The 16,255-nt window shown below is 45.1% G+C and overlaps 2 protein-coding genes across 7 annotated transcripts in view; one reads left to right on the plus strand and one right to left on the minus strand.

Moving 5' to 3' along the window:
- Window positions 1-16,255, minus strand: part of cenpp (centromere protein P) — a 64,742-nt gene that overhangs the window by 1,534 nt on the left and 46,953 nt on the right. The gene's annotated exons all lie outside the window — the stretch shown is intronic.
- ecm2 (extracellular matrix protein 2, female organ and adipocyte specific) lies at window positions 27-13,724 on the plus strand. Of its 5 annotated transcripts, none has more exons than XM_019860466.1 (11): window positions 27-259; window positions 3,704-3,841; window positions 5,168-5,335; window positions 7,434-8,051; window positions 8,311-8,426; window positions 8,540-8,675; window positions 9,217-9,374; window positions 9,651-9,790; window positions 10,914-11,026; window positions 11,975-12,188; window positions 12,267-13,724. In XM_019860466.1, the coding sequence occupies exons 2-11, from the start codon at window positions 3,706-3,708 to the stop codon at window positions 12,433-12,435; spliced, it is 1,968 nt and encodes a 655-aa protein (XP_019716025.1). In that variant the 5' UTR covers window positions 27-259; window positions 3,704-3,705; the 3' UTR covers window positions 12,436-13,724. The 5 variants fall into 5 exon arrangements, with proteins under 5 accessions (XP_019716025.1, XP_019716027.1, XP_019716026.1 ...); XM_019860468.1 differs by having other exon boundaries at window positions 7,473-8,051; XM_019860467.1 differs by having other exon boundaries at window positions 28-259; window positions 5,177-5,335.

Below are 16,255 nucleotides of genomic sequence, written 5' to 3' on the forward strand. Positions count from 1 at the left end.
CCCCTCCGACACGCTCGCTCTCTTCCTCCCTCGCTCTCTCTTCTTGCTTGCTCGCTTGCTGCACCACACTCGCTACGCAATCACGACTGCGACGCACACAGAAACTTTTCTGGACAACACACAGACGTAGAGGAGCATATCTGAATACATACACACACATCCACATACACACACATCTCTTGAGAAGCTTCCACAAGAGGAGGAGGAGGAGGAGGAGGAGGAGGAACGAGCAAGCAAGAATTTGGCCTTCAAAGTGCTGGTAAGGTCCACTTCCTGCCTGTCTATCTGTCTTGAAGTCATTAGCTCCGCCTCCTCAGTGCACTTGCATTGTTTGGTGATGCTGAATTCTTATTAATTTGAGTATATACTGTCTGATTAGCAACACAGGCTAGTCGTCGGGCGGAGGTTTCATTGTTCGGAGCGTCGTCATCAGCATTTATGTAACATTTTTCCCTTTTAGCAGGCAAGAACCATATTTGGTCACTGAAGCCAGCGTTCAAAATGGACGCCAGCAAGCCTCACTCACAGCCAGCAGACCAGAGCTCAGCCTCCGAAGCCACTTTGAAATAGTAGCATGAAATTTGGTAGACGCGTGTATCATGAGCAGACTCACAAAAAAGTCTGAAGACGCCAGGCCCAAAAACACACAGCAAGTCGACTATTTTGTTTTGAAGTGGCCAATTTGTCACGGAAAGTCTTGAAATAGTTTGATTTCTTTTCTGTTATTATTCGAAAAAATTAACCCCTCGACGCCAGTTTGACTTGTAACATGAAATTTGGTCGGCATATTTTCCCCCATGAGTAGAGCCACAAAAATCTCAATGAGCCACCCAAAAAACACAGAGGAAGCTTACTATTTTTGTTCAATGTGGTTCAAAATGTCAAAGAAACTCATGCGAGTGTTTGATCTCATCGATGATATTATTCTAAAAATTCAGCCCCTGAAGCCAGCTAACCTTATCAACATGGAATTTGGTAGACATGTCTATGATGACTAGACCCACAAAAAAGTCATGAGAAGCTAAATCTGAAAAGACACAGGAAGTTAGCCACTTTGTTTCAAAGTGACAATTCTAGCACAAAAACTTAAAATTGTTGTTTCTTTATGGTTATGATGCTTTAAATTCAGCCGACGAAGCCAGATAACCTTTGCAAAAAGAAATTTGGTCGGCATTTTCCGTGATGAGTCGACCCACAAAAAGTCTCAAGAAGCCATGCTCGAAAAGACACTGGATGTCAGCCATTTTAGTTTGAACCAATTGCTACCAAATTTGAAGCATGTATACCTGACAGATGGACAATGCAAACATTGTGAAAATCTGGAATTTTTGTTGTTGCGTGTAGGTGGAGCATGGCAACCAAGTCTGATGACTAAATCCATTTTGGAAAAAAAACAAAACTCCAAAAAATAACTTTTGGAAAAAGTCAAGCCAGGTCAAGCATCAAATTTTGTAATTAGCGTTGAGACTCAAAAGATGGAATTTCAAAGCACTTTAATGAGTCTTTTAGTTTTATATGGTGGAATAATATGTCTTTACCAAAGTTGAGAGATGTCACATGGCGAACTAAAGTGTTATTTTTTTCCCTTAGTGGATTTTTTTTCCCTCTGGGAAGCGTTCTTAATAAAGTACATGTAAAATGTCACTTTAACGAGCAAAAAATGAGAGCAGCTCACATTGTCTGGCTTTCATTAACACACACAGACACACACACACACACACAAATATTTTTATCCTGCTGTTGAGCTCCATGTGAGCCTGCTCATCCAGGATTTTAAAGGGAAAAAAATATTTTCCACGTCTCACGTCTCCCCTCCTTCGACTTTCTTCTGTCTGAGGACAGATGAGGCATGAAGCATTAGTCGTGCGCTCGCTCGCCCTCTCTCACTCTCACTCGCCCCCCCCCCCCCCCCCCTGCCAGATCCTCCCTCCCTCCCTGCCGCTGTCTTATTTAATTCCATGTAGAATAATTAACCCTGCCAGATCCTCCCTCCCTCCCTGCCGCTGTCTTATTTAATTCCATGTAGAATAATTAAGCCTTAGACATGGCAAAACAGTTTAGTCAGGTGTGACTTTTTACTGTCCGCACGGGGGCAGCAGAAACAATTCTTTTGTTCACCAAGAACTTGAGTTGTGGTTAAGTGGTTACAAAGAATGTGGTCTGCTATCAAATGTCCCCTGGGCTCACTTCTCTCAACCACACACAACCAATATGAGATTTTTTTTTTTTTGCATGTATCTATTTCTATGAGTAGCATCATCAATCTGTCTAGTATATGACTTAGAAAAGGTTATCTGTCCATCCATCCATCCATTTTCTAATCCGCTTGTCCTCACGAGGGTCATGGGCGTGCTGCAGCCTATCCCAGCCGTCTTCGGGCAGGAGTTGGGGTACACCCTGAATTGGTTGCCAGCTACTCCAATAAAAGGTTAGCTGCAATCAAACAAAATCCCGAGGAAACGTTTGTCACTGTAGGAATGCTGGAAATGCTCAAAATGGCAAATTCAAATTAAAATGGCAGGCGTGGATTTTGTGGGTCTAATCATGATAAACAACCCTACCAAATTTCATGATGTTAAAGCAAATTGAGTTCAGGAGCTAAACATATTGACATTATGTAGAAACATGGAGAAAGTTGCCAGCTACTCCAATAAAAAGTTAGCTGCAATCAAACAAAATCTCGAGGAAACGTTTGTCACTGTAGGACTGCTGGAAATGCTCAAAATGCCAAATTCAAATTAAAATGGCAGGCGTGTTTTTTTGTGGGTCTAATCATGATAAACAAGCCTACCAAATTTCATGATGTTAAAGCAAACTGACTTCAGGGGCTAAACATATTGACATTATGTAGAAACATGGAGAACAAGACTCTAAAATGTCCACATCAAAACGGCAGACTTCATGTCTTTTTTGGGACATCGCTTCTTGAGCATTATTTTCATTTTTTTGCTGGTCTACCATTGATAGACATCCCTACCAAATCTCATGTTGCAAAATAGAACTGGCTTCAGAGGTGGAATTCTTTTTCCAAAATGTTCTCGACCTAGTATCATCCACCAGACTAATGAACACATTTAAAATTTAGCAGCAACGTGACTAAAATCTTCGTAGGTTTTGGTCTTTAAAGGACCCTGAAAATGGACCAACAATGTCCACCTGAAACCAAACTATAGCCGCGGTACACAGAAAATAGCCTTATCTTCACATATTCACACCAAACTATCAGGTGTGTGTCGAGGTAGAGCCTTTAATCATGACAGGACTTCAGACTACTAATTACACACAACTCACAAACACACACACACACACACACACACACCCACACACACACACATGCACAAAAAACAGTATCTGCGGGCCAGTAGCTGCACAAACATCCGTGTTGACACCAAGGTGCCGCAGGTAAAAATTTCCTGTTGCTTAACAGGAGGAAAAGATTCAGTTGGAGCTTGACGGTGAGTGTGTGTGTGTGTGTGTGTGTGTGTGTGTGTGTGTGTGTGTGTGTGTGTGAGCACATGCACAAAAAACAGTATCTCAGGGCCAGTAGCAGCACAAACATCCGTGTTGACACCAAGGTACTGCAGGTAAAAATTTCCTGTTGCTTGACAGGAGGAAAAGATTCAGTTGGAGCTTGACGGTGAGTGTGTGCGTGTCCGTGTGTCCGTGTGTGCGTGTGCGTGTGTGTGTGTGTGTGTTTGTTAAGGTATGAGGACAGGTCTGCTTATCGCAGCTCTGTGGCTGCTTCTGGTTTTCACCGTGACGGACGCACAAAACGGGCGGGGAAAAACACGCCAGCCGGATGGAGGAATGCGACGGATGAAGAGGAAACGGGACGGACCAGGTAAGATGCTTTCATACAGAGATCCGGCAAAAAAAAACAAACAAACAAAAAAAAAAAAAATGGTAGAGATGATTGCACTCTACACCCCTGTTTCCTGCTATTGCCTCTCACGCAGTCCAGAGTCTGGACATGGTAAAATTCTCTGTTCGCGAAATAGATTTTACCATAACAGAATGTGAGAAGCCAATGGTGGGTGGTGCTGTAATTGCGGACTGACCTTCCATGCAGACTCTGATAACACCTATGAAAAGGGACCGGTTGCCAAGAAGTGACTTTCAGGTCAAGGAATTGCAGAGTACGCTTTCACACAGATTCTGATATGAGCTCAGAAGTCGCCTTCGGACTCTCAATCCATGGACGGACCAGGTAAGATGCTTTCATACAGAGATCCGGCAAAAAAAAAACAAACAAAAAAAATGGTAGATGATTGCAGTCTCCACCCGTTTCCTGCTATTGCCTCTCACGCAGTCAAGAGTCTGGACATGACAAAGTTCTCTGTTAGCGAAATTGATTTTACCATAACAGAATGTGTGAAGCCAATGGTGGGTGGTACTGTAATTGCGACTGACCTTCCATGCAGACCCTGATAACACCTATGAAAAGGGACCGGTTGCCAAGAAGTGACTTTCAGGTCAAGGAATTGCAGAGTACGCTTTCACACAGATTCTGATATGAGCTCAGAAGTCAGGAAATTGTCAAGTCGCCTTCGGACTCTCAATCCATGTTGATACCTTTCACACATAAAGGCTACCCCGGGGAGAAAAGGGGAAGTATTCCTTCAACCTTTAAAGGTAGTTGAATAGCTCTTTTCAATCCCCCTTCTCAAAGCCGCCATGTTTACGTTTGATGTGAAAGACACGGAATTATTGAATGAAGGCATGCTGGCGATTTTCCGCCGTCAGTGGTAGCGCTAGAATCTGTATGAAAGGTTTTTCCCCAATCCCAACACCTGACAGTCACATCTCAGTGAATTCATACCTTGACAGATCGTATCAGAGCCTGTGTGAAAGAGTTGTCGGCAATTCCAGGACCTGACAATTATTTCTCTTGCCAGCCGTGTTGCGTTGAAAGCAATTGTTGCCATCAGACAAATATACAGTATAACTCTGTCAAATTCCTTGTCTCGTTGGGTTGCGTTTGAAAGGTACGCTCGGAAAAAAAATTTCAGATCTTCTCCATCAACTATGTGTGATCTCCGTGTGAAAGAAGCCGATGATAAGGGAGGGGTCAGCCTCCAGTGAGGAAGACCACAAGAACCACAAGAATCGAGTCGCAGCCAAAACACCGTTATTAACTTTTTTGGCGTTCGGCTGTTGTGGGTTCTGGGTTTTGCAGGTCAGGCTGGAGTCAGATCGGGGCGCGCTAAACTCCTTCGGAGCCGACGCATTCCTAACAGTCCCCGCGTTCCGGCGCGGCCTGTCCAAGGGAACGTGGTCCTGCTGGAGTCCTACAGGGACATACCGGCGCAACACTCCAGCTACAACGTTCTACCAGGTCAGCTGACCACGTCGGCCTCAGACGAGCGAATCTTCTCATTCCCATTTTGACATCATAAAAATAATAATCATTGACCACATGTGGATAGAGCTGATAGCCGGACTCCAGCGCGGTGAGCTAGTTAGCGAGCGAGCTCCTAAGAGGAGGTTGTAAACGTAGCCAGCCGAACGGCGGCAGGACAATGCAGCGGTAGATGACAGGGTAGGACAAGAGAAAAGCTTCCTAAATAAAGCTCGCGCATTCTGCTTTGCATGCAACAAAGCGGCCACCAAGTGCAAGATTAGCAGCATCAATGACAGAGGGGCCACACTTAAAACGGCCACAAACACTCACTTGTTGCCCTGCGAGCTGACTCAGCGGCACTCACGCGCACACACCAACACACACACTTGGTTCCTTTGCTGTTGAAAGGTGCACTTAAGCACGGGGAAGAGATGATGACAGCTTTGTCGGGTCTGATGCAAAAGCACGACGGTTGATAAGAGGACACAATTGCAATAATCAGGCACACAACAACACGACTGCAACATCTCATCAGTGAGCGCCAGTTGGGCATGGAAGGCTGGCGCATGGAACTGGCTCCCTTGTATTGTACTTGATGATGTGAGTGCTGACAAAAGGAGCAGGATACATTTTGGGTCGCCATTGTGTACCACTCACCCTGCTCACAACTGTGAAATTGACGTCAAAGTGCCCTCGGGCTCGCATTGCAAACGTCACCGTTCATCTGTGTTCTGAATTTGTTCACGTGATGTTCACAACGCGAGCCCGAGTGTACTTTCAGGTCAATTCCAGTCGACAACAGGATAAAATGCCAGCCCTCTGAGATGGATGAAAACACATGGATTCATTTTCATTCTTACTCCACAAATGCAATATGAATCCGAATTCTGTTCAAGACAGGATTATGTGTGTTTAGACTATTTGGGCTCATACATCTTCCTGCAAAGACAATTTTACCTGCACAAAAAGCACATTTTGATGTCTCAAGATGCAAGCGTGGTCTCAAAGAAATAAACTTGTATCCCAAGGTACCACTGTGATAAGAAAAAAACAGTTGAATGCGCTCCAGTCATCACACAATTCCAAAAAAGCTTTTCTAATGGTAGCTCCTATTCACGCCCGCCGCCGCCGCCGGGGAGTGCTGCCCCGTCTGCATGGACTCAGGTACTAACGCAATACGTGAGAAGCAGGCCGTGCCGCCGTATCGGGAGCCCAAACGGATGGCGACGCAATCTGTGAGGCCTGGACGATGTGGCTCATGGCTTTGCAAATGTGTGGAGCACATTCAGTCTCACGTGGGGTGGGGGGTGGGGGGGGGGCACGTTCATTAACGTAGCATAAACACTGACACACAACAAGGGTGATGGATGAGGGTGATGAAGATGCGGGTGACATCATCACCACGTGTGCATGCCGGGGTCAAAATGAAAACGCAGTGAAGTAATCAATGAATTAACACTTTCAACTCATAAAACTTGACTAATTATTATTATTCCTCCACATTACGAAATTAAAATGACCTGTATGTTCACGCTTGAAAATTTTGAACATGTTCAAAATGCCCTTGCCGCAAGAAAAGTACAAGCGAACGTCTGGCAAATGTTTGCGACCTTGAGTGAACCCTGCCTGCCAAGACTGCAGCATTCGCTCCCTTTGCATACACTTGCAAACGTTTGCTGCTCGGTGGGATCGGGCCTTAACGGGATTGACATCCTAAGTCTACCTCTGCTGGGCAATTATATGTTTGAGAACCGTGATCGTGATGAATTTCCGGTTGATTACAGTGAGCATATTGATGTGATCAGATGGGTAGCGGCATGCAATTGGGGGGGGGTCTAATTTCACATGTGAGGTGCATGTATGACATGGTTGTCAGTGTATGTGTTGACTGCACATATACATGTTATGTGGGATGTGGCTTGTCTGTCCAGCACACTAACACACAGCTGCCTGTCTGTCCATATCTTGTCTGTCTCCCTGTCTGTCATTCCATCCTCCTCTCATTTTCTTCCTTCCTCCACTTTTTCCCTTCCTGTCTCCCGTCTCTTTTATGCCCTGTGATTGGCCGTTCCCGCCCCCGCCCCCGCCTCAGATCCCGACCTCAGTCTTGAACTTTCTGGTGACTCCCCAGCGCCCCGTAACCGCGACGACCACCATTCCATCACCACCACCCCCCAGCTCAGCCAGGACGAAATCCAGCGCATCCTCTGGCGGGAAGAGGAGGAGCACCTGGAGGAAGAGGAGCGAGTGAGGAAACGAGAGGAGGTAAAGAAGAGGAAGAGGAAGGAGAGGAAGGAGCAGGAGGAAAGGCAGAGGAGGAGAGCGGAGGAGGAGAGGAGGAGGAAAATGGAAGAGGAGAAGAGGAAGGAGGAGAAAGAAGCATGGGAGAGAGAGAAAAAGCTGAGAGAGGAAATACTGAAAGAAGAGGAAGAGGAGGAGGTGTGGTTGAGAGGAGATGTCTTCCAAATGCTCCCCAAAGAAGACGAAGAACCCGAGGAACCCGATCTCCCCCCTGCTCCCATCCCGGGACCTCCTGCTGCCGCAGAGGATGAGGTGAACGAAGAGGAAGAGGAAAAGGAGGTGGCGGCAAAGGAAGGAGGTCTTCCCCCCGGCTGCGACCTCGCCGACGTCACGCTGACTTGTGACAACGCCAGACTGACGTACTTCCCTCCTCTCCTCATGCCACACCTCAAATCTCTGAGCCTGGAAGGTGAGCGTCGCATCTTCTCCCTCGCACCACATCGATGGTGGACATTCACACCCAACAGAAAAAAAGAAAACAAAAGCAAAACGATGTTGGCTGTTATTTATGAGCGTGTTGGACTTTTTATTTCACCGTGCTGCAAATCTATACGATGCAAGTAATTAAAAAAAAACAAAGAAAACGGCGAGTAGCTGCAAGCAAACACGGGTCGATGTCGCGAGTAGCTCTGCCAAGCGTTTGCTTTCATGCTCGAGGTTTTTCGCAGGCAACAACATCAGCAGCATTCCGGCGGAGGCCTTCAACGGCATTCCCAACCTGGAATGGATCAACTTGAAGAAGAACAAACTCACGTCCGCAGGGATCGATCACAGAGCCTTTAAAGTGAGACATGCCAGCGTAGCGAATACGTCATATACCACTGCAATCTTTCTATTTAGCATCGACATATTCCAGAAATTCATTTCCCTGTCAATAAACGCGTGTGTGCGCGCCAGAGTCTGAAGATGCTGCGGCGTCTGTACTTGGACGGGAACCTTCTCGAAGTGGTTCCCGCTGATCTCCCACTGAGCCTGCAGGAGTTGAAAATCAACGAGAATCGACTGCAAAAGATCCACGGAAACACGTTCCAAGGTGATACCGCATCGAACTGTCCGTGGCACTGTCTACTATTATCACTGCGATTTTTTTCGATAGAAATTGAACAAAAGCCAAATTGCTTCCAGCAGAACCTCATGTATCACAATTGTAATTGGAGTAACAAGCATCATCAAGCATTCAGAATTTCAGGGGATCATAATTGACTCCTATCGTATTGCACCTGAAGTCAATCACATCGAATCACATCTTACTGTTGTGAGAATACATCCTGTCACATGGTCATAGAGGTATATCGTTTTGCGGAGTAATTCTAGCGACTCGAATTTGATCTCATTGTCATCGTATTGCAATTGGAGTGAACTGTATTGTTAGTGCAATCAGAGTAAATGGTATCATATCACATTGTACTTGGCATGAATAATCTTGCACGGCATCATAATTGCTCTGAGTTGTATCGTATGGCATCGCACATTTTCAAGTCAATGGAGGGGTGTGGAACTCGACAATGACGTTCGCTATATCGATAGCGCAGGCGTCCTGTAGCGTGTCACTCTACACTTGAGCGTGCTTGCAGGTCTGGCTAGTTTGATGATTCTGGAGCTGGAAGCCAACCTTCTGAGCGAGGCCAACGTGGACCCCGAGGCCTTGGCGCCCCTGGTCCAGCTGTCCTACCTGCGATTAGGACGAAACCTCTTCCGAACGATGCCACAGGGCCTCCCTCCCTTACTCCTGGTACGTGCTCATCTCTGCGTCATCTGCTGCCTTCTGACAAGGCAATTTTCACGGCTAGTCAGAAACATTTTGGAGATTTATGATACAGTGAAAACAGCTCCGACAAACCACAGTGAGATCTGGCAAATAAACTTGACTGACGCCAGAGTGTGGGACGAATGTCTAAAACCAACCCCACTTTTGGTGTCCCCCCCACCCCCCTTTAAACCAGAAGAAATGTACACCAAATGTTGAAATGTACAGAAGAAAATCTGAAAACGCTACTGCTTCCTTCAGGAGTTGTACCTGGAGAACAACCTAATTGAAGAAATCCCGGCAGGCGTCTTCAACCACAGCAAAAACCTCAACGTGCTTTCCCTCAGGCACAACAGGCTGGAAGAGACCAGGATCGCCCCACTGGCCTGGATCCACCACAGGTCTGGCAACGTGTGTGGAATGCTAACCACGATAACAACGGCTACGCTGACATCATCTATACTGTATCAACAAGGCAAAATCAGTACGGATTCCCCTTGGAGTCAGACATCATTTCATACTGGAATGGATCAAATGTTAACATGCTAACCGTCAGTATGCTAAGATTCAGGATGCTAGCACCATGGGAGCACCCTTTATGTTCAAAAAGCTGTGAGGTGGCTAGATTTCACATCGTACCCTTTACTAAAATTCTATTTCACAAAAAGATTGGACAACATGCTGACAAGCTAACAGTCTGAGTGCTGTCATAACAAGATAGCATTTTGACGAAAGAACGAACTTGGTCCTTGTACAGACGTAAGGTTTTTTTCAAATCTTCAAAAATCTGTAAAGTTTGTTTATCACTTGAACGAGTGTTTATCTGTTACAGAACACACATATGAAGATATACATTTTTAAAAAAATCAGGCATTTAACAGTTTTGATCGTACTGTGTGCGGTGTGCTCCGATAACCTCCAAGCCACCACACAAAAGGATTCTGTTCCACCACTGATCTAGAATCTAGTCCTCTGTATCAGACGAAAGATTAATCTTACTAAACATGATAATTTGGCGTTTGTCTTTCCTGCCCAAGATAGACCAATAATGATTTCACATCATGCTCTGTAGTCAGGTACTCTCTCACACAAGAATGGATAAAACACTATGGTGCTAACAGGCAGTATGCTAACATAAAACAAATACAAAATAACATTTTGAATAGCTAAGATGCTAACATGCTAATGGTCAGCATATCTGATGCCTCAGCGGACAGGTGCTCGAGCCAGATATCCAGACTGCTAACATGCTCACGGCTGCAATGCTGAAATACTTCAGGCAGGAAGGAACACAAAGCGCTCAGGCAGAGCCATCAGGAATTCGCATCAAGCCTACTAGTCGGCTAGTGTTTCGATTTTTTCGTTTCACGACCTTCAGCGGCGCATGACTGACGGCTGAGTTATTATTTTTGGCTCGCGTGCTAGCCTGAGTACTTTGTCTTGAGTGAGTGGTAATTTCGAGAGATGTCTTCTGAGCTAAAAAGTCCTCTGCCCTTCACCAGTCGCCATGTTTCCCCGCTGCAGGAGTCTGGAGTCCCTCGACCTTTCCCACAATAGGCTGCACCTGGTGCCGTCGTACTTGCCCAAGTCACTAGTTCACCTCGTGCTGGTGGGGAATCGCATTGAGAGGATACCTGGTGGGTGGACACCACCATATACACTGTACCTGCATAGACAGCGCATACCCTAACCCTGGCTTCAAAACTCCGACCCTATCTTGATATCCTAATCCAGGCTAGAAACCCAAATTTGAAACCCGAACCCCAGCTTCAAACCCCAAACTGTAACCCTTGTTTGAAAGCCTTATTTGGAACACTTAACTGTGGCTTGAAAGCCTATTTTTAAAACCCTAAAGCTTGTTTGAAACGTTAATCCTAATTTTCAACCTTAAATTGAAATCCTAACCGTGGCTTGAAACTAGGTAACACCTTTTTTCAGACCAAAACCAGTACGAGTATCACTCTTGGTGCACTCACCAATACCGAATAACAATAGGTCAAGTACTTTTGATATATAGAATTTCTTTGACCTTCCTTTCTGACGCAGATGATGACTCAGCGATGTGCCAAACTGCCGCAATATAACGCCAACTAATACTGAAGAGGGACTTAGATCATGTCAGACTTTCTTTGCTTAAAGTATCGATGGCTGGTATTGCCATCCTCCACGAGTCTATGATCACTAAAAATAAGGCTGGTATTGGCCCGATACCGGGGCTCAACCATCCCTACTTGAAACCTTGGTTTGAAACACTGACTTGAAAGCATAATCCGGGTTTGAAACCCCAACCGTAGCCTGAGACTCTACTTCAAAACCTCTGATGCGAAAACCCAAATACTAACTCTTGTTTTAAAACCTCTTCGAATCTCAAACATTGGCTTGAAGCCCTACCTCATGTATGACTGAAACCCTGACCGTGGCTTTAAAGATTAATTTGGAAGTTTGTCCTTTGTCTGACAGCATAACTAAGGCAAAATTCCAATGTACCAATCGGACATAATAAATTCTAACACGCTGACGTCCTACTGAATGAAACCAATGATGGAGACAGCCTAACATTTGAAAATGTCCCAAATGGACCTCAGGCTTCGTGTTTGCCCACATGGATCCGGGACTGGAGTACCTGTACCTGTCCTACAACAAACTGGACGGTGAGGGCATCGAACCCGAGTCCTTCTTCGGGTCTTACCACTCCATGGTGGAGCTGTGTCTGGACCACAACCAGCTGCTCAGCATGCCTTCGGGCATCAACGAGATGACCAACTTGCACTTCCTCAGACTCAACAACAACAAGATCAGGTAAGGACGGGACCCTATCCCCATCTTAAGCCTCGTCTTACATTCACCCACCCCGCAAAAATGTCGCCTATCTTCCAGGAGCATTCCCGACGAGGGCATCTGCGATCCGGAGCGCAGCGGCGATTCCATGTTGGTGGCCGTCAGGCTGGAGAACAACTTGATCGACCCGCTCAAGGTTTCCCCCTCGGCGTTCTCCTGTGTGCGCTCGTCGTCAGGCGTGGTCTTAAAACCCCAGAAAACCAAATGACCCCAGCCAACAAACGCCTTTGCAACTGTTCAACGTTTTTTTAAACTAGCGACCACACATGTTGACTTTAAACCCTTCACTGTAATTTGGGGATTTCCGATAAAATTATGTAATTTTGGGTCACGATGGAAAACTGTAGCATCTTTCATACTGGTTGTCCAAGTCTCTTTTTCTTCCCAGTGTCGCCGGTTTGCGTGAAAGGTGTGAAAGATCAGGTCAGGTTTTGGCTTTCTGAGGTACCGCCAGAGGCGCAACAGAGGCAGAACAATGGCTGGCTGTGTGAAAGCTGGCACAGGGGTGAAGCCTGGGGAGTTTAACACCCGACACTCACCTTTACTGCTCCGCTGTCACTGTCAAACAAGTAGGATTTTGTCGCTGTTACACTTCATTTGCTTCTAGCAGTAGACTTTGCGTGAAAGAGACAAATATGAATACATTAATATATATTTACAGAAAATATGTTCACATTTAACAAAAGCAACTTCATCAAGGGGGAAAATTAAGAGTAGACCTCAATTGACACGGCCTGTTTTGTAGGACGGTCGTGTGAAAGCACCCAAAGTCGGTGACATTTTCACACAAAACAAAACAAAGCAAGATACTGGCACAGGACTGTGTGAGGCTCCAATTTTTACGTAAATTCTGCGTGAAAGGGGTTGTTGCCATGTAACACAAATGCTGGCTGCAATTTGTGTATAAACTTTGTGTGAAATAGGCAAAAATTTACAGCCGACCAAATGAGCGGCACCAACTGTGTTGCCTGTGCAGGACTGTTTGCAGCTCCAATTTGTTGCATAAACTCAGTCAGACAGAAACTACCATTTAACACTGTACCAAATGGGAAGGAAAACTTTAACTGGCTGGGTTCTGCGTGAAACACGACCGCCTGGTCCAATTTTCAGGTAAATTGTGAATGAGGGAAAAATGTACACAACCAAAGTCTGATTCAAACAGATGAAAGTTTGGTAGCGCGAAAGCAACCCAGGTCAGTCGCTCCTTTCACACAGCCATGAGTACCTGTTCTTTTTTTTTTTCCTCTCAATTTTCACATAGCTGTTGTCGCCTCAATAAGACCTCACCACTTGATGATGGTGCCATTCGCACCAAACAGTGAAACATGGGGGGGGGGGGGGGGGGGGCATAAAACTCTTGAATAAACAGCACAAAAGGGTCTACGTACTGCTGTTGAGCGGGGATCACAGAGCGCACATTTGTAGTGTATTTTGTTGTCGACATTTTCAAGTCTGAGGGAACTGCCAAATATTTTCCCAAGAAACACATTCAACATTATGTCAGCGGCTTGCATTGTCCTCATTTGCACTCGTTAGCATTAGCTAAGCTAACAGTGATTGTTTTTGGTCTCTTGACTGCAAGTCGCCCACCCTTGAATCTTATGTCGCACACACAAACTATGCCGGAGCCAACTTTATTGTCACATTTTCCAGCGACAGCCCGCCCTTTTCACTTTTATCGAAAATCACACGGTGGCAGCCACATCAAAACAATTCAATGGAAGAAAAAGTGAGAGAGAGCAAAAAAAACATTTGAAGACAATTAGTAGCCTACAAGACTTCCCCTCCGTGAACGCCAGATAACTGAGCGCAGATGAAAAGTCGTCGTGTAGCGATGAAATGCGCTTGACGGCTCGGATTACATTTCAATAAAGTCAATAAACGATTTTGTTTGAGTTCAGGACAAAAACATCCAATGACCCTGCAAAACTTTGCATTTTCGGCCTCCAAAATGACATCACTTGAAAAAGTGAGAGAGAGCAAAAAAACATTTGAAGACAATTAGTTGCCTACAAGACTTCCCCTCCGTGAACGCCACATAACTGAGCACAGATGAAAAGTCGTCGTGTAGCGATGAAATGCGCTTGGCGGCTCGGATTACATTTCAATAAAGTCAATAAACGATTTTGTTTGAGTTCAGGACAAAAACATCCAATGACCCTGCAAAACTTTGCATTTTCGGCCTCCAAAATGACATCACTTGGATGAAAAGACAACAGACACCTTTGAAAAAGAATTCTCAAGCTTTCACAGGGTTGCGTCACAAGCTCCAAAAGTAGAGGTGCAACGGTTAATCAGCAACGAATAAATCATCAGTTGAATCCAAAACTACTTGACTCATCGATTCATCATTTCAAGCCATCGTTTGAGTTAAAATTGTCCAAAGCCTCAGCAAATATTGTGATTTCTGTAGTCCTCCATGAAAGCAGACCATAATAAATTTATGTTTGTCCACTTTCTGCACTGTCAATTTGAAATGTTTTTCAAAAAAGGGATAGAAATTACAAAATGTTTTTTTCATCCGATTCGAGGAATGTCAATGGCAATAAATGTAAAATGTGAATGTTCTGAACTCCTGATTCAATGTCAGTACGATTCGAGGAATGTCAATGGCAATAAATGACTGGAATTCTAAGTGACGGATATAAACATGCACGGCAGGGAATGAGTTAAAGGAAATTAAAAATCAAATGTTTTATTGGAAAAAAAAATGTGTTCTATACATGCTCATGAAGGGGTGATAAATTGTTAAGAGTGCGCAGTTTCCAAAAATTTCCCAAGTTAATTTTAGGCCACAAATGTCGTTTTGGGCAGCTTTTATTTGGTAAATTGTTGGAGTGTTGGGGCAATCCCTGGAATAAGGAAAGAGAATGTGAATGTTCTGAACTCCTGATTCAATGTCAGTCCTGTAAATGATCAAAATAATGCTGACATAAAAGGACCAGGGGCCGTATTTTGCCCACTCCAGATCTCTGGGGGAAAAAAAATGAGGTTTCCCGGGTAACGGTTCAAACTTTGCGTCCTGGCAAAACTTTGTCAACGCTTCCTCACTGCACACAGCGCCAGCCAGCCCAAACGCGGGGCTCTGTTTCGCCAGACTTGGAAAGACTGAGCGCCTGCGAGAGACACGCCGACTCCAAGCGGGATGGCGGAGCCTTCTCCCTCCTCCCGCTCCATCGGGAAATAATTTCTCACGTGGAAATGCCGCTACTGCTGTGGCAAACCAGGAGAATGATAAGAATGAATGATGTCACGCTCCAAGAAGGCCAAGACCGACCGATGGCTGTCAAAATACACGTTGCATTTCTCCCGAATCACATGTGAGCGGTTCAACGCGGCCCTTCGTAACCGCAATAAACATTCTGACAGACGCGGGCGATACACGCGTGGGTGGACGGAAGCTGTCGACCGCTACGTGAGCTCAGCTTGTCACTTGCCATCAAAAATTGCGTGGGTTGCGTGTCCTCTATTTTCACACGATTCAAAGACAAGTGCATAAATATTGCAACATGGACAGTTTTTCGGCTCTAAACATCACCACTGCAATGGAACTGAAATGAAACAAACAGGATCTGCTTTAACTGCAAATAATTCAGCTTGAATTTGAGGCTATTTACATCCCAATCAAGGACACAGATGAAGGAATTACAAGTCATATTTGCTGGCAAAAATGTTTCGGCTTTCATGATGTTGAAAAACAAAGTTTTGGATTTTTTTTTTTTTTGTGAAACACTGTTTCCGTGGCAACGCGCTGTTTTCCAAGAAAACACTGCTGACTGTGAGGATCTAACACAAGAAACTTCAGGCCTGCCAAAATCATCAATATCGTATTAGTTCATTCTGCACTTTTTTTTGAACTCAGTAGCGTCCCCTACAAAGTGTTAACGAAGCAACCCTGGGAGTACGTTTCACCTAGATCTACATAAAGTTGGAGGTAAATGTATTAAATAAGATAATAGATCAATAAAAACCAGTGTGTTTTTGTGAAAGCAACCCATGCTTTAGGTAGCTCTTAGGTAGCCTGGTGC

The sequence above is a fragment of the Hippocampus comes genome, unplaced genomic scaffold (assembly GCF_001891065.2).
Source record: "Hippocampus comes isolate QL1 unplaced genomic scaffold, H_comes_QL1_v1.1 scaffold106, whole genome shotgun sequence".
Classification (NCBI taxonomy): Eukaryota; Metazoa; Chordata; class Actinopteri; order Syngnathiformes; family Syngnathidae; genus Hippocampus; species Hippocampus comes.